This window comes from Fukomys damarensis, unplaced genomic scaffold, assembly GCF_012274545.1.
Source record: "Fukomys damarensis isolate Sample0158 unplaced genomic scaffold, DMR_v1.0_HiC HiC_scaffold_13, whole genome shotgun sequence".
NCBI lineage: Eukaryota > Metazoa > Chordata > Mammalia > Rodentia > Bathyergidae > Fukomys > Fukomys damarensis.
This window is the reverse complement of record NW_022900925.1, coordinates 37,546,513-37,569,689: the sequence shown is the minus strand read 5'-3', so window position 1 is coordinate 37,569,689 and position 23,177 is coordinate 37,546,513. Positions and strand designations below refer to the sequence as shown.

The 23,177-nt window shown below is 49.4% G+C and overlaps 2 protein-coding genes across 2 annotated transcripts in view; both read left to right on the top strand.

Annotated features, from left to right (window-relative positions):
• LOC104870121 (keratin, type I cuticular Ha2-like) overlaps positions 1–22,222 on the top strand; it is a 27,330-nt gene extending 5,108 nt beyond the window's left edge. Inside the window, exons 7-14 of the mRNA XM_010635544.2 lie at positions 6,808–6,993; positions 19,546–19,606; positions 19,701–19,872; positions 19,936–20,015; positions 20,743–20,871; positions 21,720–21,830; positions 21,910–21,988; positions 22,074–22,222. Of these exons, the coding sequence (XP_010633846.2) occupies positions 6,808–6,993; positions 19,546–19,606; positions 19,701–19,872; positions 19,936–20,015; positions 20,743–20,871; positions 21,720–21,830; positions 21,910–21,988; positions 22,074–22,222 (967 nt within the window). The remainder of the gene's footprint in view (positions 1–6,807; positions 6,994–19,545; positions 19,607–19,700; positions 19,873–19,935; positions 20,016–20,742; positions 20,872–21,719; positions 21,831–21,909; positions 21,989–22,073) is intronic.
• A 774-nt stretch (positions 22,223–22,996) lies between these two features.
• LOC104870083 (keratin, type I cuticular Ha1) overlaps positions 22,997–23,177 on the top strand; it is a 4,288-nt gene continuing 4,107 nt past the window's right edge. Inside the window, exon 1 of the mRNA XM_010635470.1 lies at positions 22,997–23,166. Coding sequence (XP_010633772.1) covers positions 22,997–23,166 — 170 coding nt within the window. The remainder of the gene's footprint in view (positions 23,167–23,177) is intronic.

Here is a 23,177-nt window from a genome sequence, read left to right as displayed (position 1 = left end):
GGACTGCGCGCCTCACGCTGTCCGCGCACCCTGCGTGCTGGGCCGCTTCTGAAGTCCCTGGCGCCTCCTCCTCCTGCGGAGCTCCACGGCGGCGGTCCGGTGGGCGCCCGAAGGGCAGGTCCTGGACGTGGACTTTCCGCAATGCCCTCTGTGCCCCTCGGAGAGGTCAGGTAAATAAAACCTCTTGCAACAGGCCTGCAAGTCCATCTTTGTCCACTCGCAGCTCTCGCTGCTGCACCCAAAGCCCGGCCCAGATTCCTGGGGGTGGTCGGGCCCCTTCCGTCCTCTCTAGGGGCTTGAATGGCGTTCCGGAAAAAGGCCCGCATGCCATCATCCAGTTAAACCACAGCCAAGCAACAGCGGAACAAAGAGGAGAGCGGATGACTCTGCCAGCAGCCGAGGCCTGACCGTGGCGTACTTGAGAATAGTTCTGCAATAAACCCACGCTGACTCGTTACAGCTGCCGCAATGGCATCATCCACCCGCTCAATCTTTCACGCGCCCGTACGGCCGGGGACTCTTCCCTGAGTGCTAGGAGGTGCAGGTTCTGCCTTCGAGGCCGGCAGGCCCAGGGCTGGGCCCTGGCGCCTCACTTAACCCTGACAGTGACCCACAAGAAAGGTGCCGTTATCTCCTCCGTGTTATAAATGAGGACACCGAGGCTGAGAGCCTTACTCAAAGTTGCACAGCAGGAACTAGTGGGACTGGGGCTCCAACCGAGGACTTCAAGGGCCGGAGTTGCTGTCTGTTCGTAGGCAGCCTCACTCCTTGCAGGCTACTGCTGGGCTCAGGGGAAGCCAAAAAGTGCAAGGGAGCCCCACGTCGGGATGTGCGGAACTAGGCGAGCTAAGTTGGTGCACACAAGGCCCTCCCTCCTCAGTGAGGGGCGCGGAGCACGGTAACATTGATAATGATAATAATACCAGCAAAGGCAGTCACGACCACTTACTGAGCATTTATGGTGCAGTGGACCCTAGAGTTACAGCCGACCTGACATATGAACAACTTGGGTTACGATGAGTTTTAGTTTTAACTTATGACCAAAGTCTTGAGTTAGACCCGAATGCCGGTCGCTTGTGCTTCCAGATGGTCTCAGATACAGATTTAGCCCTTAAAGACCTCTGCAAGGAGCATTTACAGTGTCCTCTCCCGTGTGGGGTTCACTGAGGAATCCTGGGCCAGCATCTCTAGGACGCTGAGATCCGCCTGTGTGCAGGAGAGAGACTTGGAGGGTCGTGTGGAGGAGCCTGAGCCTTCACTGACCAACCTGAGTTACAACCAGCCCTTGGGAACTAATTGAGTTTGTAAGTCAAGGGTCCACTGGACACCCAACAACCTTGCTGAGCATCTCATAACATTTACCTTGGTTTCTACGACCACCTTGCAAGGTTGGCCTGGTCTTCATTTCAGACCTGGGGAACAGAGGAACCGAGAGAGGTTCAGTCAGCTGCCCAGGGTTATGTGCAAGGACAAAGATTTGCACTCAAGTCCAGTCACATGCAGTGTTATTTTGACATTCATGCCGCACCCCCAGTTTCTATGCAGAAAGTCAACACTAGCACCTAGAGGGAGAGGAGACTCGCTCAGGGGACCCCAGAGGCTTCTTGCAGCTGGTAGAGTTTGCCTTGGGCTGTGGAGTCGGAAGGGGCTCTAGGGCCCCTGGGCAGGTCCGTGCCTGTGTGGGGTCTGCAGGGAGCCAGTGGTCACATGCAGAGGCCGCGGTGGCCCCGCTGGCTCGAGCCGCAGGTTCCTGTGAGGGAGACTGATGGGCAGACTCAAGTGGGAGGGAGGCGTTGGATCGTGGGGGGCCTCGGGGACCTCAGGAAGAGCCTGGACCTTCTCCAAAGCAGTGGGAGGGCTGTGGCAGGATTCGAGCCCAAGGATGACAAGACCAGGGTGGTATTGTAGAGAGCATCATGGAGGAGCATCGCCGAGGCAGCAGGGAGGCAGGGGGAGACCGCTAACAGGGTCTCAGCAAAGACAGTGGCAGTGGCCAGGAAGAGTTGGGACTCAGTGTGTGAGACACAGGGAAGGACTGGCCACGGCGGGGGACGAGGAGAGAGAACCCACTCCGAACCTCCCCTCCCACGCACAGCTCTTCCTTAATGAGCTGAGATGATGTTTCTATTAAGTATCTGCCCTTTGGCCTTGCCAAGAAGTGATGGAAAGTGGGTTGGATCTGAAGCTGCCTGGGGCTCCTGGGACAGGATCCTGCAGGTCTGCCTGGCACTCAGGGCTGCTGGCCTGACAGCAGAGACATGAATGTTCCGCCGTGGCTCCTAGTGGGTGGGTGGGTAAAGTGTCAGTGCCCTGCAGTGCTGGGCCAGGGGGCTTCTGGGTAATTGTGTGCTAAGCAGCAATGCTTTCTGGGTAAAGTGTCTCCTCCACGTTCTTTACCTGACAAACACATTCGATAGGACAGACCAGATTTTTATCCCTAGAACCCTAGCCCCATTCTGTCTAGTATGGTAGCCACTAATTACATAGAGATAATGAATTGTTAATTAAGTAATATGAGATAAAGCGGGAACAAATCAGTTTCTTAGTTGCGCTGGGCCCATGGAGCTGATGGTGTCAGAGTTAGAACAGGACCAGTGTTGCAGAAGATCCTACCAGACCTTTGGACGAGAAGAAGGTGTTTCTCCAGCGATCTGGCCGAGCCTCTCCCATTTTACAGACAAGGAGTCTGAGACCCGGGGGGAAGGAAAGATGTGCTCACAGACACAGAACAGCAGGTGGGAACTGAAGCCAAGGGTTTGGACGCCAAACCCTGCAGCTCTTTATGTTTTCTCCCAGCACTGAGGTTTATTGTGTTTTCAGGCTAATAAATATTCCCCTTTCTTCTGCTTCTTCATTTCCCTAACAATGAGGTGCTGTAAGGCTTCCCTGGGAACATAGCTCCCTTTCAAACATAGCAATTGCTAATCTCAGAATCTCCACCTCTTAGGCTGTGGCGAAGGGCTGAGCAGAGACAGGAGCTGCAGGCCAGGAATCTGGGTCCCAGGATCCTTCCTTTCTCCCAGCGTATATCGGGCCCTTCACTCAGCCCTTGTTTGCATACCTGTATGTTACTGCAACTTGCCAAGGCCCGCCTGACCACCCAACTGCTTATAAAGCTTTTTATAGGAAACCATGCCTTGCAGCCCGTGTGGGACCAAGTGACGGGTAAAGCAAGGCTGTCCTCCTGCCCGGCCTGTCTCACTTATACATGGGTGAAGAAGCGGGGGTAGACTTTGGGAAACACATGGCCCCACCGGCACCAGGGCTCCTGGAGGGCCCCACATAGGGAGAGTCTCAGAGGAACTCCACCATCCGAAGAAATACTTGGATTTAACTAACCTTAGTCTACAGGGAGATGCAGGCAGGGCCACAAGAAGATAATGAAAACTTGGATCTGATGTTCGGAGGAAATCCCGTAGGTGTCAGGTGGGATTAGGGAAGAAATGATGTGCTTTTCAAAGACGCAACCTTCCTGGGAGTCACTAGAAGTCTGGCCCTTCCTCTTGGGATGGCAGTGGAGGCTAGAACTGTTTCTCCAGGAAGCCTGGCCGGAGGGTGATGCTTCCCGAAAGGCCCAGCAGCAGGGCACAGTGGCCGGGATGTAGGTGCTTTGTGGACCCTGATTTGCACTGAATACATTTTTTCCCCTCAATGTTTGGAAAACTTTTACAGTATGACAAAAAAGGGCTCTTCTAGGCTATAACTGGGGAAATCATTAATAATAAAACAATTCTGTTTTTTGGGTTTTGAAAAAAAACACTTGAACACAATGATCTCCATGTAGTTAAACAGAAAGTTTTTGAGATCTTTTGTTGCCTATTTTTTAGAACCACCGGCCAAGCTAACTCTATCTCCTAAATAGTAGTCTCTCTTAGCCATGGAAAGTAAACACCGGTACAAATGGGCGTCTCACACAATGGAAAAGATCAGAGTCATTGGCTCCGGAAACCCTGGGCAAGAATCCCAATTCTGCTGCGAACTTGATGGGTATCATCAACCCTACTGTGAGGGGATCTAGGCTGTGGCTCCTGGGGCAAATCTAATGCCTGATGATCTGAGGTGGAGCTGAGGCAGTGAGGCTAGCACTGGGGAGCAGCTGCAGATACAGATTAACATTAGCAGAGCGATTTCACTGCACTAAGACTGTGATAAATCAATTGCTTGAGACTCATCCAAACCCCTTCAGTTAGTGGTGAGTGACAATCAAGCTGCATCTGGTGGCAGGCTTTACAGTGGCAAGTAAGTCGCTGTAGTTCAAATGTGTAGCTGTCCCTGGTGGCAGCTTTAAACCAGAATCAGACACTTTATCCATGCATGTCCTGTCTATGGCTTTTGCCACCTGGCACACTTGTCTCAGTCACAGTCTGAGTAGCCCACGAGTGAGCTAACCCTCTCCAAAATGAGTAAAAAACAGACATCACTGGGGAGCTTCTTTGAAAGGGGGTGGACCTAAGGATGAGACTGCAAAAGCCTCTGAGATGCCAACAAAAAGAAAGTTGCAGCTGGGTGTGGTGGCACACGCCTGTAATTCCAGCACTTGGTGGCTGAGGTAGGAGGATCCCTGTGAGTTCAAGACCAGCCTGGGATACATAGATCTAGGTCAGTCTCAACTACATAGTGAGACCCTGTCTCAAAAAAAAAAAAAAAAAAAAAAAAGAAAAGAAAAAAAGTTGCATTTAAAGGAAAATACCAGAGTCCTACTTAAATTATGGGTTCACAACAACAGATGATTCACATTCTTCAACCCCACTGTGCATAATATGTGGCAACTGGCTATCCAGCAAAGCCACGAAACTTTACAACTCTTGCTATATGGAGACTAAGCACTCTGCATTAAAAGACAAGCTTTCGGGGGTTTTTTTTTTTTTGTACCAGGGATTGAACTTGGGTCCTTGCACTTACAAGGTAGGCCACCGAACCACTGAGCTAAATCCCTGACCCAAGCTTTTGGGTTTTTAAAGAAAAGGAGAAGATGAAGATCAGAAACAGTTACTGAAGGCCATCACTTCATCAAATGCATCTGCACACACTGAGATTTTTTTTTTTTTTTTTTTTTTTTTTTTTTTTTTTTTGTGGTTCCAGAGGTTGAGCTCAGGACCTTGCACTTGTGATTCAGGTGTGGTGCCACTGAGCTACATCCCCAGCCCTGAGGGCATCAGCCTCAGTGGTTGGCCACATTGCTAAAGCTAAGAAGCCCTTTACTATTGGTGAGGAGCTGACCTTGCCTGTGGCTGAGGACATTTGCTGTGAACTCTCAGGAGAGGCTGCAGTTCTAAAGGTGGCACACGTTCCTCTTCCAGCGACTGTCAGGATTAAATGAGTTGAAATGGCAGAGGACATTGAGGCATAGTTGTCAGAGAGGATTAATGAGTCACTGTGTAATGCAATCTAGTGGACTAGGATGCTGATGTTGACAGCAAGGCGGCAATGGTTATTTTTGTGGGCTATAGTTTTACATTTTTCAGGAGGATGCACACAAGGTTATGTGATGTGCATTTATCTTGGCAACTCTCACCACAGCTGCAGAACTGTTCATGTATTTGAAGGATAACATGTGAGGGAGACCAAAATGGTCACTTGTGTCACTGTGCATACAAGGCAGAGCAGGTGCCCTGACTGGATGTCGTTCTGGTTTCACTACTTGGGTCAAAGACACTAGACGTCCTCCTTCCTCTCTCTCCCAGAGTCCTGGGCTTACAGAGTGTGACACCACACTTGGCAGTGGTCCCATTTTATACCTGAGGAAACTGAGGCTCAGAGAATGACAGCACTAGCAAATCCTCATGTGGAAGGTTATTTGGAGGCCAAAGAGCTTGGTCTCCTCTCTTCCTGTGGGTTCCTGGCACCGGAGGGGCTCTGCAATTAGGGAGCCCCCCGTTACCCTCAGTGATGCAAGCTCCAAAGCATCGTCTACAGAGTTTTCATTGCCGCTTGGAGTCACCACCCCTTGTATATTGTTTTCCCCAAGCCCCATGACAATGAGCCTCACATCACTGTCTATTCCTGCAGACGATCAGAGGACATTAATTAATTCTTCCCTGGCTGAGAATTAGGGATGGCAGGGGTCAGAGACCCAGGTGAGGTGCCTTCCCACAGCTGCTGGGCTCTGGGCTGTGGGATTAGGGCTGGACCACCCTGCCTGGATCTGCCTCAGAGCTCCTTTGTCAAAGATCAGACAGCTAAGCGTGCCAGCGGTTGTCTGGGCATCTTCTGTTCTGTTCCACTGATCCTCATGTCTGTTTTTGTGCCAGTGCCATGCTGTTCTTATCACTGCAACTTTGCAATATAATTTCAAGGCAGAGATTATGATACTCCCCGCTTTGCTGTTGTTGACCAGGATTTCTTCTGCTATTCTGGGTCTCTTCCGGTACCATAAGAATTTCAGGATTGTTTTTTGTAGTCTGTGGGAAAGGCTGTTGGCATTTCAAGTGGGACTGCTCGCACTGCCTGGCATACTCATTCTGTTAGGCCTTTTGGCTTCACTGGCATCCTTGTAGGAGACCCTTGACAGAAGCCATTCTATCATGGAGGTGAGGATTATGTATTTCTGAGATGCCAGTTCTATTCTATTGGTCTGAAGTCTGCCTCTGTTTCAGCCCCACACTCTTTTGATAAATATAGCTTTGTGCTAACTTTTGAAATCAGAGCTATGAGTTCTCCACATTTATTTTTCTTTTCTTGAGATATGTAGGGAAGGATCATGCCCCACACAGATGGAGACTTAGCGTTCTCGGTTCTTTCTGAATCAGTACATGAACTGTGGTAAGTAGCTCACTCCTCACAGCTGGGTCCTCTTTCACCTGAGAGGGACTCCTTGGATAACATGCTGGTGGGGACCAAGGCCCGCTATGGCCGGCAGCTGGCCCAGATGCAGGGCCTGATCATCAACATGGAGTCGCAGCTGGTGGAGATCCAGGCTGACCCGGAGCGGCAGAACCAGGAGCACCAGGCGCTGCTGGACGTGGAGCTCAGGTTTCCGGACAAGGTCAACAGGTACCGGGGTCGCCAGAGAGCGAGGACTGCGCATGCGTGAGGTGGGCCACTCCCAGCTAAGCCGCATACCTGACTATCAGGCGATTCCTCAGAGACAACGGAATGCGGAGGAGGGGATCGGCCCTTCCGGGCATCCCCGCCTGGTGACTCACTTTACCCTGTGTTGGCAGTGTTCCGTGAATGACAGCGGGGGCCCTGTGCCAGGACTCCTGGATATGGAATGTCACGGCTGAGGGTGGAACTGCGGACAAGGAGCCCTCGGGTCTGTGTGTCCACTTTGTGGCAGACCTGTCCTTCACACTATTGTCCTACCCTGTCCATCTCTTATCCGGACATCCGCTGATTTCCTCTGTCTGCTCTTCCTTTCCCTCCCTGCAGACTCAGGAGCCCACGAAGTGGAGATTCAGCGTCCCATGCTCAGGGTGCAAATTGGACACCGGACTCACTTTCCTGAAGGGACCCTTCGGTGATCTCTGTCATCCGCCCAGACACCACCAGGGGGCCCTGTTCTGCCCCCTGCTGCGTTCGTGGCTCTTCAAGTGAGTCCGTGCCCCAGAGCAGGGACTCAGGGTCTGTTTGCTGGATACACTGAACAGATGTCCCGGAGGCTGCTGTCCAGCCTGGCTCGGTGTCCAGCTTCCTCTTTCGAGTTCCTTAAAGAATGTGGGGTTGGCAGTCAGGCAGATGTGGGCTGACGTTCCAGGCCTTGTGCTCTTTCCAGTGTTGTGAACCCTCACAAGTTTCTCAACCACTCCAAGTTGTGTGCTTTCTTTATCCTCCAGTGGGACCATCATAACTACTCTTCAGTGTGGCTGAACACTGATTATATGTAGAGCGCATGGTATAAAACTTCATGGCACTTAGGTGGTCGGATACGGTAGTTGTATGTACATTGAGTATATAGGTGTGTGTGTGCGTGTGTGTGTGTGTGTGTGGACAGAGAGTGAAATGAGATGCTCAGGTAAAAGTGACCAAGATATACATATTACCAGTTTCCCAGGAATGTCCTAAGAATGTATTATAAGCATATACTAATAAAAATTTACAAAGCTTAAAACGCTTCATGCTAAGCGCCAAGCCTAATTCCCGGCACACGATCGGTGGTAATTAGTAGTCATTCATTGACCTTGATCTGTTCTCTGCTTCTCCACAGGCTTAACAAACAGTGTGTGGGCTTCCTCTTTTGTCCCTCCCTTCTTCTCCCATCTTAGCTGTTCTCAGAGAACAAACCTTGGCGATAAGCAGTGAGCTGGGAAAATAAACAGAACTTCTTGTCATCCCAAAGAGCACACACGTGGGTGGATTTTCAAGGCCACCGTTCAGACAATGGCTGCCCTCGGACTCCATCAGGTGTCGTTCTGCTGTCTCGTTTTCATTTACACCCGCGGCAGGGATCTGTCCTTTCCATGGGGTCCCCAGCCCCACTGCAGCCATAGGATCACGCAGGAGCTTGTCAGAAATACAGACCCCTGGTCCTGACGCCGGACTCCCTGAATCAGAAACTCTGGCTAGGCCTGGAGATATGCATTTTGGTGAGGTGACTCTGGTGCGGGGCACAGAGGCTCTCAAGCCTCCGGGGGAGATGTTTCGAAAACGGGACATGCTTCCTCTTTAACACAGATGAGCACCGACTTCAGCTGTCTGGGGTCTAAAAATGCTTGTTTAGTTTTCCAGGCTTGCGTTTTTGTGTCGTTCAAACTTGGTCCTCCCAAGGCTGCAGCCGGCTCTTCCTGAATCCACTGTGTGCCTTTCCACTTTGAAGTGTTTGCTTGGGCTCCTGCCGTATTCGAGAACACTCTCTCTTCCTCTTTGCCCAGATCTTCCCTAGCTCTGTGTCCCAGATAGTCTCTTTGATGCCTGGCGGCCTTCCCTTCCTCCGAGTCATAGGACCGAGCTCTCCCGGTTTAGCTTTTTGAGAGGCAGTGGTGTCCCCTGTGTCTCACTGGGTCCCTTGTCCTGCCACAGTGCCCACAGAAGGGTTTTGCCACAGCAGAGATCATGGACGTGGGGCATTTGGAGCCTTGAAAAACTATCACCCACCTCTACACACAGGAGTTGCAGGGCTGTCTCATCTCCCTGACTACATGGGACGCAGGGTGGCAAGGGCTTGTCGTGGCTGCATGGTGGCAAGAGCTTCGTAATTCACAGGAGTCCTGGGCAAGGAGGTTTGCAGGGCTGTCTACTGGCAGCCTCTTAAACTAAACTCATCAGCAGTTCCACTCTAGGAACCCAAAGAGTGTGCCTAAGGGTGACAGGAGCTATGTGGACCAACTCTAGGGCTGGAGATTTAGCTGTGGTTCCAAGTGCAAGGATCTGAGTTTGATTCCTGGTACAAAAAAAAAAAAAAAAAGAAAAAAAGAAAAAAAGGAGGACTCTACCAAGATGGCAAGGGGGCTTGAACTAAGTTAATGAAGAATCAGGAATGGGAGATCTTGCATTTGTTACAGAGAGCTGAGGGCCAAGTGGCAGAATGGTCAGATTTGTCCTTATAGGACCCAAAGGGGAGAGCTGGGAGATAAATTGGCTAAGGTACAAACAGAGTAGGTACTAAGTAAACGCTTATTGCATGAATGATTCAATCATTGAATGAAAGAAGAAGTGAAAGCAACAAGTAGAAGAAACAGGAAGTAGGTTCATGTCTGCACAAAGGCCTTCCTCACGGTCCCCTGTGCCACCAGCTCTGAGACACAGATGGCTGCGGTTTGTCTCCCAATCCCAGGGTTCTGCACCCAACCTTGGAAACCGTGAGCCATGGGGGCTGAGCTGCCCAACGATGGCCAGAGCCGTCCTGGACAATGGTGGACTGGACACCTACAGGGAGGAGGCTGATGCCATCAAGTCCCAGACTTGAGGACTTTGAGACACTTTCAGCTTGGAGATTCTGTCCCAGGAAATGACACGCAGCTGCCTCAGGGCCTCCTGGAGAATCCCTTCACCCTAGGAATGGCTCGACACAGCCTGTTCGCTAGCAAAGGCCAGAAGCTGGCTAGCTGCCCTTTTCTGGGTTTATTGAACAAAGGGCCACTGAATTTTAGAAAGAGAGGAGCCATTAAAGCTTCTGATGCTCTGTGTGTCTGAGGTATAAAAAAATGTAAATTTTGCCCTAGAGAGTCCCATGTGACGGGTAGTCCGTGTGGGTGCCCTTTCAAAGGAACACAAGGACATTGCGAATGTTGAAAGATCCTAATTGCTGAGTGTGTATGCTCTGTAAACAAGCTAAGGGAGTGCTCAGTCCAAGGGCAGGGTCAGTGGGAAAGGGACAGTGTGAGGAGAGGAGGGGCTGGCCCCAGGAAGAGACCCACAAAGTGTTCATCACTGCCCACCTTAGCCTTCAGGTACCAACGGAGGGCCGTGATTTCATCTCTTAGGAATCCCCCATTGCTCATTCGTGACTTGTTTTTCCTACTTCTAATATTCTCATTTGTTTTGTAATTGCAAAATCAGGTTGATAATATGATATTTTTATTTTGGTTCAGTCCTGAAGCACTGTTTAAATGTCTCATAGGAGTTCCTCTTGACACAGGAGTTATTGAAAAATGTTTTAATATGTGGAGCACCGACCTCAGCACGGGATGTAGTTGTTTTTCATCATTCTAGTTTTGTCTTTTCCTCTAACGTTGATAAAACAAGTTTCCATCTTTCTTCTGTTACTTTCCTTCTGAAGAAACTCAGCTATTTATCACTTATTTCCCCTCCTATGTGAAGAAAGCTGGCTTCCAGGGTAGATCTTGTCTTGAATTGCTTTTAGCTGACTCTGCAGGCGTGGAGCTCATCCCCAAGGGTCCCTAACAGCCTGGACTAACTCTCTAGCGCACGTCTTTATTGTAAGTGCCAACACAGCCGGACCATTTCCCGTTTCCCAAACATGCTTGATTCGGTTTGTTTTGTTCTCTGTGAATGATGCTCTCATCCACAGCCTCTTATGGGAGAGCACATTCAAAACACTTTAAAAATCCCCCATCCTGTGAAGTTTCTTTCTGCTCCCTTGATGTGCTTCCTTCTGCCTTGAAATCTTTAAGCTCTTCCTCTTCTTAACTACCCCTCTTGGAGTAGTTCACTGGTACAGCACTTGCCTACCGTGGGCAAGCCCGTGCTCACCCCTGCACCTTCCATGCCCTTTTCATTCCCTCTAGAACATCAGTCACTTACCTTTTTATAAGGTTAAAATTAAAGTATAATCCAAGCTCCCCCAGGCATACCTCCATCAGCATTTGTCCGACACCAAGCACGCCACGTTGACCCCTAAAACATGAAATCATGACACTTCCCCTTTCTGCAATATGTCTGATTGATATTTTAGACTTTGCGATGAGAAGATTTTTTTTTAAAAAACTGAATTTATTTGAATTTCTTTTAAAAAACAATATTCATTTCATGGCAAAGTCGAATGGCCGCACTTTCAAATTGATACACAGATTAAATGCAATTCTAGTCAGCGCATCGACAGCATTCTTTACAGAACCAGAGAACGCAACCCTAAAACTTACATGGAATTCTCTCCTGGCCAACTCTGTGCCTGTGGATTCCACGCCTTGACAGCAGCCCCCTCACCGGCTCCAAGTCCTCTCTGTGTTTTTGTTCCTCTCGGCAAGGGAGCCGCAGAGGGTCCAACCGACCAACCGGCCTGTCAGCCCGACCACGGAGGAGGCTGATCTGGTGTGAGAGAATGTGAGCCCCGGTGAGTCTGCAGCACCAGGGAGAAACAGTGGGTTAGCAGCACCAGCCCCAAGAAAAGCCCCTGGCTACAAATAGAGCAAAACTACAAATGCAGCCTGAGGTTCTGCTCCCAAAGTGACTCCTTCATGGCGAGCTAAAGTTGAAGAAGAAACCCAGTGCACTGCCTGCCATATTGCTAGAGGATGTTTAATTAGGTGTCATTTTGGGGAGAGGTTTACTGATTAAAATGGAGCCATGGAACAGCTCCACTTTAGGGTTTCCGGTGTTACCTCCCACAGTGAGTGGATGAGAGACAGCCGTAGAAAGGGCTTGCTTTAGACATAGATACCTTGAGAAGTTTAAGCTCAAGCCAGGAAGGACACAGGCCCCGGGTTCTATGGTGAGAAACCCAGAAAGGCGAAAGCGGCTTTGCAAGGCAACTCGATCTGAAAGTCCTGGCATTAAGTCCAGTAGTCTGCTTGAACCCCTGGGCCACTGCTTACATTCCGCAGAGGCCAGTGGGCTAATTGCTTTCCCCATCCAGCAACACGAGCAAGGATACACCCTGACTCGGGTGGTTGCCACAGTCTGAGGAGCCTTTGGGGCTATAAAAGCTACACAGAAAAAAACAAAAAACAAAAAACAAAAACGAAAACAAAAAAACAGCAATTTGCTAGATTCCAAGACTGCAGGTATCAGAAAGAAACCACTCACTGGAAAAAAACAGGAATTTTTGGGGACTCATTTATTTTTCCTTCAGTGTTTTTTTGAGGTGTGATATTTTCTCCTTTTCTTTCTCTTTTTTAATGTTGCTCTGCTTTTTTTCTCTTTCTTGTTTGTTATTTTCTGTTACTTTTACACTGTTAATTTCTTTGATGCCTCAAGTAGGAGTCTTTGTCTACGTTTCTCTCCTTTTCCCCATCTTCTATTGATTCATTTTTCAAAGTTTACCTTTTTCATTTTCTTGTTCCCCCCTCTGCCTTTATTAAACATTAAACTTTATGAATCTTTAGTTAGTTAAGTCTATGCTGTTACTGTTGAATAGACTTCTACTGTTAGTGGAGATATGGTTGTTATGTTTAGTAGATATGTACTCTATGTCAATATTTGGTTTGTCTTAGTGTTTATACTGTAATTATAGATCCCTCTTCTATGGTTAGGGGTGGTGCATTGCTGGTTCTTAGGGTATGTCAATATCCAGTTTGTCTCTGACACTATTACTGTTGCTGATTTTATTGCTATTGTGAAAAGGGCACAGCTATTGCTATTAACTGGTTTTCTCTGTGTGTCACCATCTGGATTGCCTTTGTGTCACTAACAATACAGCAGCCTGTGCCAAGAGAAATGGCTGCCAGGCCAAACGCAATACAATCTTCCCTCCTAAATAAACAGAGGTGGTTGGATCTCAGCCCAGAAGCAAAGGCCTATGCTCAGTCACACCCACAGTGTGTGACTGAAAAACAGACACTCAGTAAAGATGTCTCTATACCAGCGACAGAGTCTTCCACTATGATCCGCCCATGAACCTCATCACAAAGTGAAGCAAAACAAAAATAATAGAAATATGAGAAGGCAAGGCAACAAAATACCTCCCAAACTCCCAACTGCCCCAAAGGGAAATTGAGCGGGGAGGAAATCAAAAGCCACACAGCCAAATTATTTGAAAGGATGACAGAGGAGATAAAACAGCAGATCAAAAGGTCACTTTCAATCCCCGGTACCAAAAAGAAAAAAAGAAAAAAAAAGGTCACTATAAGCAGATTAATGGACTTAAAATGATTAGCAAGTTTATATAAGACACCAATTAAACAGTACAAGATAATACAAAACATAAATGACCAGTTTAGCAAAGAATCTATGAGGTCTTTCCATGACAAAGACTACTTAAGAAATTCATGACCTCCAAACCAGCACTCCAAAATATTGTCAGAGATATCCTACAAAGAAACGATACAGCTAACAACACCAAAAGGTTTGATAGAATGAATACACCAGGTACGGTGAACAGTTAATGAGAAGAGCAAAAAAGAAAACAAAAAAAGAAACTGGCGACAGGAAAACAATACAATGACAGGAATATGTCAACACATCTCAGTAATACCCCCCAGTGTGAGTGGACTCAGTTCCCCAAACAAAAGATACAGCATGGCGAAACGGACCAAGGAATGAAACCCAATGCTGTGCTGTACACAAGAAACATTTAACACCACCCCTTACCAAATTCGTAGACTGAAATCAAGGATGGAAAATAATATTCTGTACAACGAGAACCAGAAAACAAGCAGCCATAGCTATCCAGTTTTCAGACAAAGTGGATTTCAAGCCGAAACTGATCAGAAGAGGCAAAGATGTCATTGCCTATAAGTTAAGGGAACAATTCAATGGGAAGAGATAATAATTATAAGTGCATATGGAGCACATCCAGCTTTATAAGGAAAACTACTGTATATAAAAGATCAGATAAACATCCACACAATTATAGTTGGTTACCTCAATACCCCGCTGTCACAAATAGAAAGATTAACTAGACAGAAAAATCAACAAAGAAATATCACAGTTGAATGAAGTTTTGAACAAATGGACTTAATAAACATCTACAGAGTGTTGCACCCCACAGCAGCACATGGAACTTTCTCTGGGACTGCATACTAGTTTATGTAAATGCTGAAGTAAATACAAAGTAATTGAAATTATCCCATGCATATTATCAGATTATAGCATAATGGAACTAGAAATCAATGGCAAAAGAAACTACAGAAATGATGCAGACACTCAGAAATTAAACAACACCTTCTTGAATAATCAATGTGTCACAGAAGAAATCAGGGAGAAATTAGATTAGAGAACAATGTCACCATGGAATACCAGAAATCACAGGACATAATAAAAACAGTCCTAAGAGGAAAGCTGATAGCTGTGAATGCCCACATCACAAAAATAGAGTGAATCCTAAAAAATAAATTTATGATGCATCTCAATGTCTTAGAAAAACCAGAACAATCCAAACCCAAAGGTAGTCCAAGGAGGGACATTCACAAAGACGAGAGCAAAATTAATGAAAGTGATACTGAAAACACAAAGGATCTATGAGTAAAACAGCTCATTCTTTGAAAGAATAAACAAAATGGACAAACTTTTAGCCAATTTTGCACAAAGGGAAAGAGAAGACCCCAATTAATATAATTACAAATAAAAAAGTTGAAATCACAATGGACACTGTAAGCTCCAGAAGATTATTAGCAACTACTCCACAAACCTGTATGCCAGAAATTGGAGAATGCGAAAGAAACAGAGAGATTCCTAGATACACAAGAATTACAAAAACTGAACCAAGAAGATATAAAAGCCCCGAGTAATCCAATAAAATGCAGTGAAATTGAAGCAATAGCAAAAATTACTGAGAAAAGCCCAGATCCCAGTTGATTTACCTCTGAATTGTAGAAGAGCTTCAGGGTGGATCTAACGTCAATACTCTTCAAATTCTTTAATGAAATTGAAAAGGAAGGAGTACTCCCAAAGTCATTCCTGGAAGCTAGCATTACCCTGATTCCAAACACAGACAAGGATCCAACCAAAAAAGAAAACTATAGGCCAATCTCTTTTTTGGTACTGGGGATCGAACTTGGGCCCTTGCGCTTGAGAGGCAGGCATCAGAACCACTGAGCTAAATCCCCAGCCCATTGGCCAAGCTCTTTAATGGCCATAGATGCAAAAATTCCCAACAAGATCCTAACAAACAGAATGCAACCAAGCATGGGCAACATCATACATCATGACCAAGTAGGCTTCGTCCCAGGGATGCAAGGATGGCTTAACATACGCAAATCAATAAATGCAATACATCACATAAACAGAAGCAAGGACAAAAATCACACGGTTGTCTCAATAGACACAGGAAAAGAATTTGATGAATCCAACACCCATTCATGATAAAAACCTGAAGAAAATAGGCACAGAAGGGCCTTATCTCGATCTTAAGAGCGCTGCTAATGGCAAACCTACTACCAACTGATTTTTCCTCTAAAATCAGGAAGGAGAAAAGAATGTCCACTGTCACCACTTCTGTTTAGTGTAGTACTCGAAATATTAGGCAGAACAATTAAGCAAGAGCAAAAAATAGAAATGTATAGGAAAGGAAGAAGACAAAATGATCAATATTTTCAGATAACACTGATCCACCTACATAGAAGGCCCAAAAACTCCACCAAAAGACTTCTAGAATTAGTAACCGAAGTCGACATTGAAGCAGGGTGCAAAGTCAACACACAAAGTCAGTAGCACTCCTCTGATCAACAGAGAGCTCTATGAGAAAGAAATTAGAAAAACAATACCACTCACAATAGCATCAATACATTGTAAATACTATGAATCAACCTGACTAAGGAAGTAAGTGACCACTACAAGGAAACCGCGGTCCTTTGAGAAAGGAGATCGAAGAGCACATCAGAAAATGGAATGATATCCCCTGTTCCTGGTTAGGCAGAACCAAGTTAGTCAAAATGGGCAAATTTCCAAAACTGATAAGCAGATTTCACACCATCTCAGTCAAAATATCAATAGCATTCCTCACAGCACTAGAGCAAATAATCCTAAAATTCACATGAAACCAGAAAAGATCCAGAACGTCAAAAGCAATCCTGGGCAACAAGAGCAGAGCAGGAGGCATCACAAGCCCTGATTTCACGTTATATTACAGAGGCACACGATAAAGATGGCACAGTACTGGCGCAAAAGGAGACCTGGGCATGAATGGAACAAAATGAGGGCGAGGAACCCACCTCAGGCACATTCGGCCAGCTGATCTTGACAGAGGTCAAGCCCCTACACTGGAGGAAAGATAACGGCTTTAGTAAAAGTAACGCTGGCTATCCACATGCAGAAGATGGAATCTAGACCCACGTATCTCTCCGTGGACTAAAATAAAACAAAAATGGACCAAGGAGCCAAAGGTTAAAACAGAAATGCTAATTTGGTAGAGCTCTAAAAGACACAGGTGTAGGCAAGGACTTCCTTATCAGAACCCTGGCTGTGCAAGACAGAGCATGCAGTGTCAACAAATGTGATCACATCAAATCAAGAAGCTTCTGCACAGCAAAGAACACAACCCACAGAGTGAAGAGACAGCCGACAGAGTGGGAAAAACATTTGCCATGTACTCCCTGAACAGAGGATTAACATCTCGGTTATAGGGTTAGGGTTAGGAAAATGGATGTACTTGCTCAATATAACACCGGGTGAAACAAGCCAGATACGCTGTGTGGTATCTATCATTTGAGTGAGGCAAAGTACAAACAGAGGTAATACAGGATGATAAAGGATGGACAGAGGGGGACAAGGGGCTGGACCTCTTGCAATCAGGAAGTGCTCCATGGGAAAGAGGGCACGGGGTGAGGAGGAGCGAAAGGAGAAATAAGAGGATGAAGATCTGCCACGGACAGGAGCCGAAGACTCCCAGAGACTATAAAGACAACATGAAATATGCCGTAGACACGAGGTAAGATCAATGATATCAACAAGAATGAAAATAGGGATGCGGGTAAGAGGAAGAGGAGGGCAGGGAAGGGAAGGGGATTAAAAAAAAGAAAGGAGCTGTGTTATGCATCTGTACCCACCCCCAAGATGACTGGAAACAGCATGTACTGCGAACATGTACTAAGAAGACACAAATTAAAAATCGAATAAACTGATGATTAAAAAGTATTAGACCATCCACATAAAAGATCCAATCAAAAAGTGGGCAACTAAAAGAATAGACCCTTCTCAAAAGCCGCGCAAGTGGTCAACACATGAGAGAAACACTCAACATCTCTGACCGTCAGAGAGATGCAAATTAAAATAACAGCGAGCTTCTACCTTCAAAAGAATGGCTACCATCGAGAAATCAAAGAATCATCAATGCTGGTGAGGCCGTGGGGGGAAAAGAACCCCTCTGCACTGTTGGTGGGAGTGCAAACCAGCGCAGCCCTATGGAAATCAGCGCGGAGATCCTTCAAAAAGCTAAGCACTGTTAAGTCCCTGACGTATGAACCAGTTCCACTCCCGGAGAATCGTTCCTACGTTAGATTCCTCCATAAGCGGATGAAGCGAGCCTCAGTCAGTTCACAAGGCGAATGTCCGGAAGCCGGGGGTGTACTGTGTGCAAATCCACTTGATGCGGCTGTTCCCTTCGTAGGGTATCTTTCCCACCGTGCTAAAGACATCATATTGCAGTGGTCCGCGGACACTCACGTTTATAGCATTGTAACTCATAATAACTAAACCCTGGACGCAGCCTTCACGTCCGTCAACAGACGGAAAGATGGATAAAATGTAGTATTTACAAACAGTGGAGCCCCACGGTGCTTTGCCACAGAGAAGGATAAATCTGAGTCTTTTGTAGAGACCTCGAGACTGTAGTGTTAAGTGAAACAATAGATCAGACTCAGCAAGCTTAGATACGGCCTGGCTTCTCTTATGCCAAAATGACAGTAAGTTTTAGCACAAAATCACAGGAATCAGGGAGACAGATATTTTGCAAATGGGAAGGTAACCAAGAGTTATAGGGAGGATGTAAGGAGGTTGGAGACGGGGACACAAACAGCAGCAGTATGTGTGAGGTACACGTACTAAGTCTTCACGACGCAGGTGATCATTGTGTACTGCAAGCATGCACTGACAAAAGCAAAAATTAAAAACACGGAAATTTTACATCTTTATGGTTAGCGTCTGATGGTTCAACACATGTAGACATTACATAAAGTTTAAATGTAAGTAAGTATCTCTCTGCTTAAACATTCACCATTTCTTTATGATGAAAACTGAACACCCACAAGTAAGCGGAGTGGTTTCAGTCCGTGGTCAGCTGGGTTCACGCAGGGCAGCACGGCACAGGGGCCTGGCGGAGCGGAGCTGCTCACCTCGTGGGTCAGGAGGCAGAGAGAGAAGGGAGGAGCCGGGGAGGGACACGCACCCTCCGTGGTGAGAACCCAGTTGTTCTGCGTCCTGCTGCTCTTCGCACCCCACCCCCATGGACGGTGCTGATTTGCCTGGGGCACCAGGATGTCCAGCGAGAAGGGTCAGAGGCTGCCGGGGCTCCCTCCTCTCTGCGGTGACTCTGCTCTCTGCCCCCATGGTGGAGTGTTTGGGCACAGGTGACGCAACAGCGGGACTCAGTAAAAGTAGAGCCATCCTGATGAGTCTGAATTTACCACCCGGCCCAGCTGCCCTCCTTTGAATTTAAGTAGCTCCTTTCATCCAGCAAGTTCAAAGCTGCCTAACAAAATAAACCCTCGTATTCTTGGACCACGGCAGAGTAGGCAGGCGGGGCTCTTCCCACTGGGGGGTGCGGTGTGTGTGAGTCACTGTCTTAGTCGCTTTCCTCTCATTGCTGAGACAAAACATCTGACACCTAAAGCTGAAGCGAAAGGGTTTATCTGGCTCAAGTGTGTAGAGGTTCCGGTCCATAAGCAGCTGATTCCAAGGCAGGCTGGCCCATGGCAGAGGGGCTACGGTTCATGGTGGACCGCAGGTAGCAAAGCAACGACAGAAGCTGAGCAGCATGCTTCTGCTCCCTTTATCCCGCCCAGGCTACGGGGGTTAGGGCGGTGCCAAACCAATCAGTGGACTGGTTTAGTAATCACAGCATCGCACACTGTAGGTCCAGCCACCTCTGAACAAGCCGCCTACGACCACCTGAGGCTCTGGGTGACAGCTAGACCCCACGGCGACAGTCGCTCCCAGGTGGAAGGGTGCTGGGAACTGACCTGGGCCCCTGCAGCTCACACCATGGCTCTGCGGTTGCCAATGGGAAGAGGCGTGATGAGCCTGGGCGTGCAGAGAGGGGAGAGACGCTGGGCCCAGAAGTTATCACACGGAGGGTGAGTGCGGAACGCACGTATGAGCCCCTCTGGACCCCAGACGGGCCCCCGGGACCAGCACCGGCACCACTCTCATCGCCGCCTCCGTCAGCGATCCTCCCGTCAGAAGACCACTCCCGTCCCGTCCAGTTGGAGCCCAGCACAGATCTCAGTGGCAGAGAGGCTGACTTGCGGACACCCCTGTACTCCGTACAGCAACCCCCGGAAGTCAGTGCCGCTCTCTCCCTATTTTTGAAGACGAGGAGCCTGGGGAGACTGCACAGCTCCTGGGTGGTGAAGCCAGGGGACGGAGCTCTTCGCTGTGACCTGGCTGCCGTGGGGAAGGGACATCCGATGAGGCTTCACGGCAGCCCCTGTCAGCTCTGGGGTGGGCTTCACAGCGTCCTCCCTGGCCCCCTTCCTCCTCTCCCTGGCGTGGCTCCTCTACCAGCCAGTCCAGGGCGCGCAGCAGCCGCCCGGCCCGGGGGCTCTCCCTGCGAGAAGGGCCGGCAGGGCGCTCAGCTCCGGCAGGTGTGCGCGTGTGCGCGCTGCCTCCGCCCCCCTCCCTCCTCTCAGCTCCTCCCACTTACTTGGTGGGCACGGAAGCCTCCGCCACCTGCCCGTCCCCGGGGAACCTGCCGACCACCTTTTGCATTTCTAAAAACATACTTCCTGGGGGCCGTGGGGCGATGCATGGGCCATGACCACCGCCCCGCCTGTAGTCTCCAGAACAACAAGAACCCCAGCTCCAAATAACTGACTTCAGGGCTGCCGAGGAGACGGTGCTGAGGGTCCCAGCGAGGCCGGGGTGCTGAGCCCTCTCGGAGCCACCAGAAGGGCAGGGCGCAGAGGAACCTCCTTTGAGAAATGAGGGTCACATGACATCAGCCTTGTCCCCAGCCAAGGCTGGACTGGATCTCGGGGCCGTAGTTTGGGAAGAAATCAGGTGGGGAGGAGAGGACCGGAAATCTGGGGCGTGGGCCACCCAGTTAAATGTCACCACGCTTGTCCTGGACCTGTTTGCTCAGCATGCCCAGCGTATCGGAGGGCAGGGCTGTCCTGTGCCCCTCCCCAGCCGTCCCCCACCCTGGGACCCTGTCACACAACACGGCAGACCCCACTTCCAGGAGCTCACAGGTCCCTCACCAACTCATCAGCAGATTCCCTCAGGTCTTTTGCTCTTTGGAAACCCAGAAAGAGGCTAGAATTAGTCACAGGCGACAGCAGCCTGGTGTACTCACCGGCCGGTCTTCTGCAGCCTCTGTCCGAAAGCCTGCACCACCTCCTCTGCATAGGCAGCCAGCAGGGTGACAGGGTGCCTGGGGGTCAGCGGGACCCACAGGTCCTGGGCCGCGGGTCACTCGGGCATCGGGTGGCCCTGCTGCCGGTCAGCTCAATGCATCCCGCTGCTTCTCAGCTTTGTGCTCTCTGTGTTGGCTCCTGTGCAGAGGCCTGGCTTCGCAGGACGCCTTCTGGGTCTCCTCCTCCTCTCTTAGGAAACACATCTCTCCTGCTCCCCGGCTTTCTCCATTTCGCTGATCTTTCTGCTTCGCCGGAGGCTCCACTTTTGCTCTCCCAGTGAAACAGCGCTCGGCTCTTCGCAGACTCAGCGTCTAATATGGCGCCTCCATGAGGCAACACTGGCCAGTCGGTGGAGAAGACCACGGCAGTCGGAGAAGGCTGTGGCTCTTAGTCTGTGCTCGGGGAGACACGGAGATGAGGGCGGGCTGAGGAAGCTTCTCCTTGCTGGAAGGAAGCGGGCCCTGGAGGCCCCACGAGGGAGGGCTCCACTTTGGGCGCAGCCACCTCCCCATGCATCTCAGGTGGCCGCGAGGAGGCAGGAGCTTCCCTGCCGCCAGCCACTGCCTGGTCTTGTGCCTGTCATCTGGAGAGTCTTGGTGGCACCTGCCTCGGGGCCCACCTGTCTCCCTTCTCCTTGTGTCGGAAGAAAAGAAAATGTGATTTTATTACAAGTCCAAGGCTCCTCTGTAGTATGCTGGGGCTTTTCATCTGAGTGGCACTGTAATAAGCAGTGATGATGGCCTTGCACGGGGCGGTGCAGGCCGAGGCCACAGGAATATGACCAGAAAGCTGCTGGGAGAAACAAGCCCATAAGTCATCAGGGAGGCGGCAGACCAGGCTGGAGCCCAGGCGCAGTGAGCCTGGGAGGTGCTCGGGGAGCCCGGGTGGTACCCTGCGGTGCCTGTCATTATGCAACCTTTACACATCCCTTAGATCTTCAGCTTCTCCCTTCCCAAACTAACCGCAGCCAGCCAGCCCGGCAAAATGCCCTGCTTCTGGCAGCTCAGCATTTCTGCTCCTGGTGCCTGGACCCTGGGACTCATGGTACAGTCACAGCCATCCTCTGGTACAAAACCTTCTGCTTGTGGTTCTGAAAGCGGTGCACGCAAACCGGTGGGCTCAGGGCCGGGACACCCGGGAGAGAACCTGCTACATCATCCTGGTGCGTCCCTTTCGCTTCGAGTTGGGGAAAATGTTCGAAGGTCTGACTGGAAATTTAAAGCAATTGTGAACATTAGACCTGGCACTGTGGACACCTCCTTGATTCACATGGCCTTTTAAGGTCAGGTGACGCCATCCCTGTGCGGCCTCCTTCGACCTCTCTGGACTTTCCCGGTGGGGCTGCTCACGGTTGGGATGAGACGGACACCCAGCGGGAACGCGCAGTGGACGCTTCCTTATTCATGCAGCCTCTGATGCTTTTCCAGGACGCCTGAAATGCATTTACACGGATTTCTCAGCTTGTATTCTCCAGCCCTTTTTCCAAAATGTCTCTTCTCTGAGAAACTTCCCTGTTCTCAAATTGATGATCAGAGCCTCTGCTTTTAAAGTTCTCTTCTCTGTAGCTGTCTTTCTCTTTTTGAGCTGTCTTAAGTGATAACAGAGGGCCCTAAAAAATCACCCAAGCTTTTTCTTTCCCCCACGGTGCACTTCAGTTCCAATTATTTGCCTCAATCGCTCCTCTCCATCCTGGGATGCTGCTTCTTCTGGAGATGCTCCTGCCTCAGCTGAGGGAAAGACAGCCGGGGGCTGGAACGTAATGCCACCTCTTCCCCAGCCCGGGCTCTGTGTCCCAGGAGATGCCCGGTGGGCCCGGACACTAGTGCAAGTGTGCAGGATTGTGTGATACAAGGGATGGCATGGGGTGGATGCACCCCTAATTACCAGGCGCTGGACGGCTTGGCCCTTTTGAAGGTGTACCACAGAGCTCTGATTTCATGGGTGTCTTCCCACACAAGAGTCCTGACTGAGCAAGAAGCTCAGCTAAAGAATTTTATGGGACAGGGGACTCTTCCGAGGAAAGCCAATAACATTCTGCAGGACAGGATGTCTGGAAACTAGTGAAGTACAAAGAAAAAAGACATTACACGCTGTGCCCACACCCTCTGGGGAAGGAGTATAAATGCTGGCCAAAAGCAGGAGCCCCACAACCTCTGTGTCTTGGAGAACTTGGATCCGTCTTCAGCCCGGCACCTCGCTCCCTCGGCACCATGCCCTACAACTGCTGCCCGCCCGCCCCGAGCTGCCGCACCAGCTGCGCCTCCCGGCCCTGCGTGCCCCCCAGCTGCCACGGCTGCACCCTGCCCGGGGCCTGCAACATCCCCGCCAACGTGGGCAGCTGCAACTGGTTCTGCGAGGGCTCCTTCAACGGCAGCGAGAAGGAGACCATGC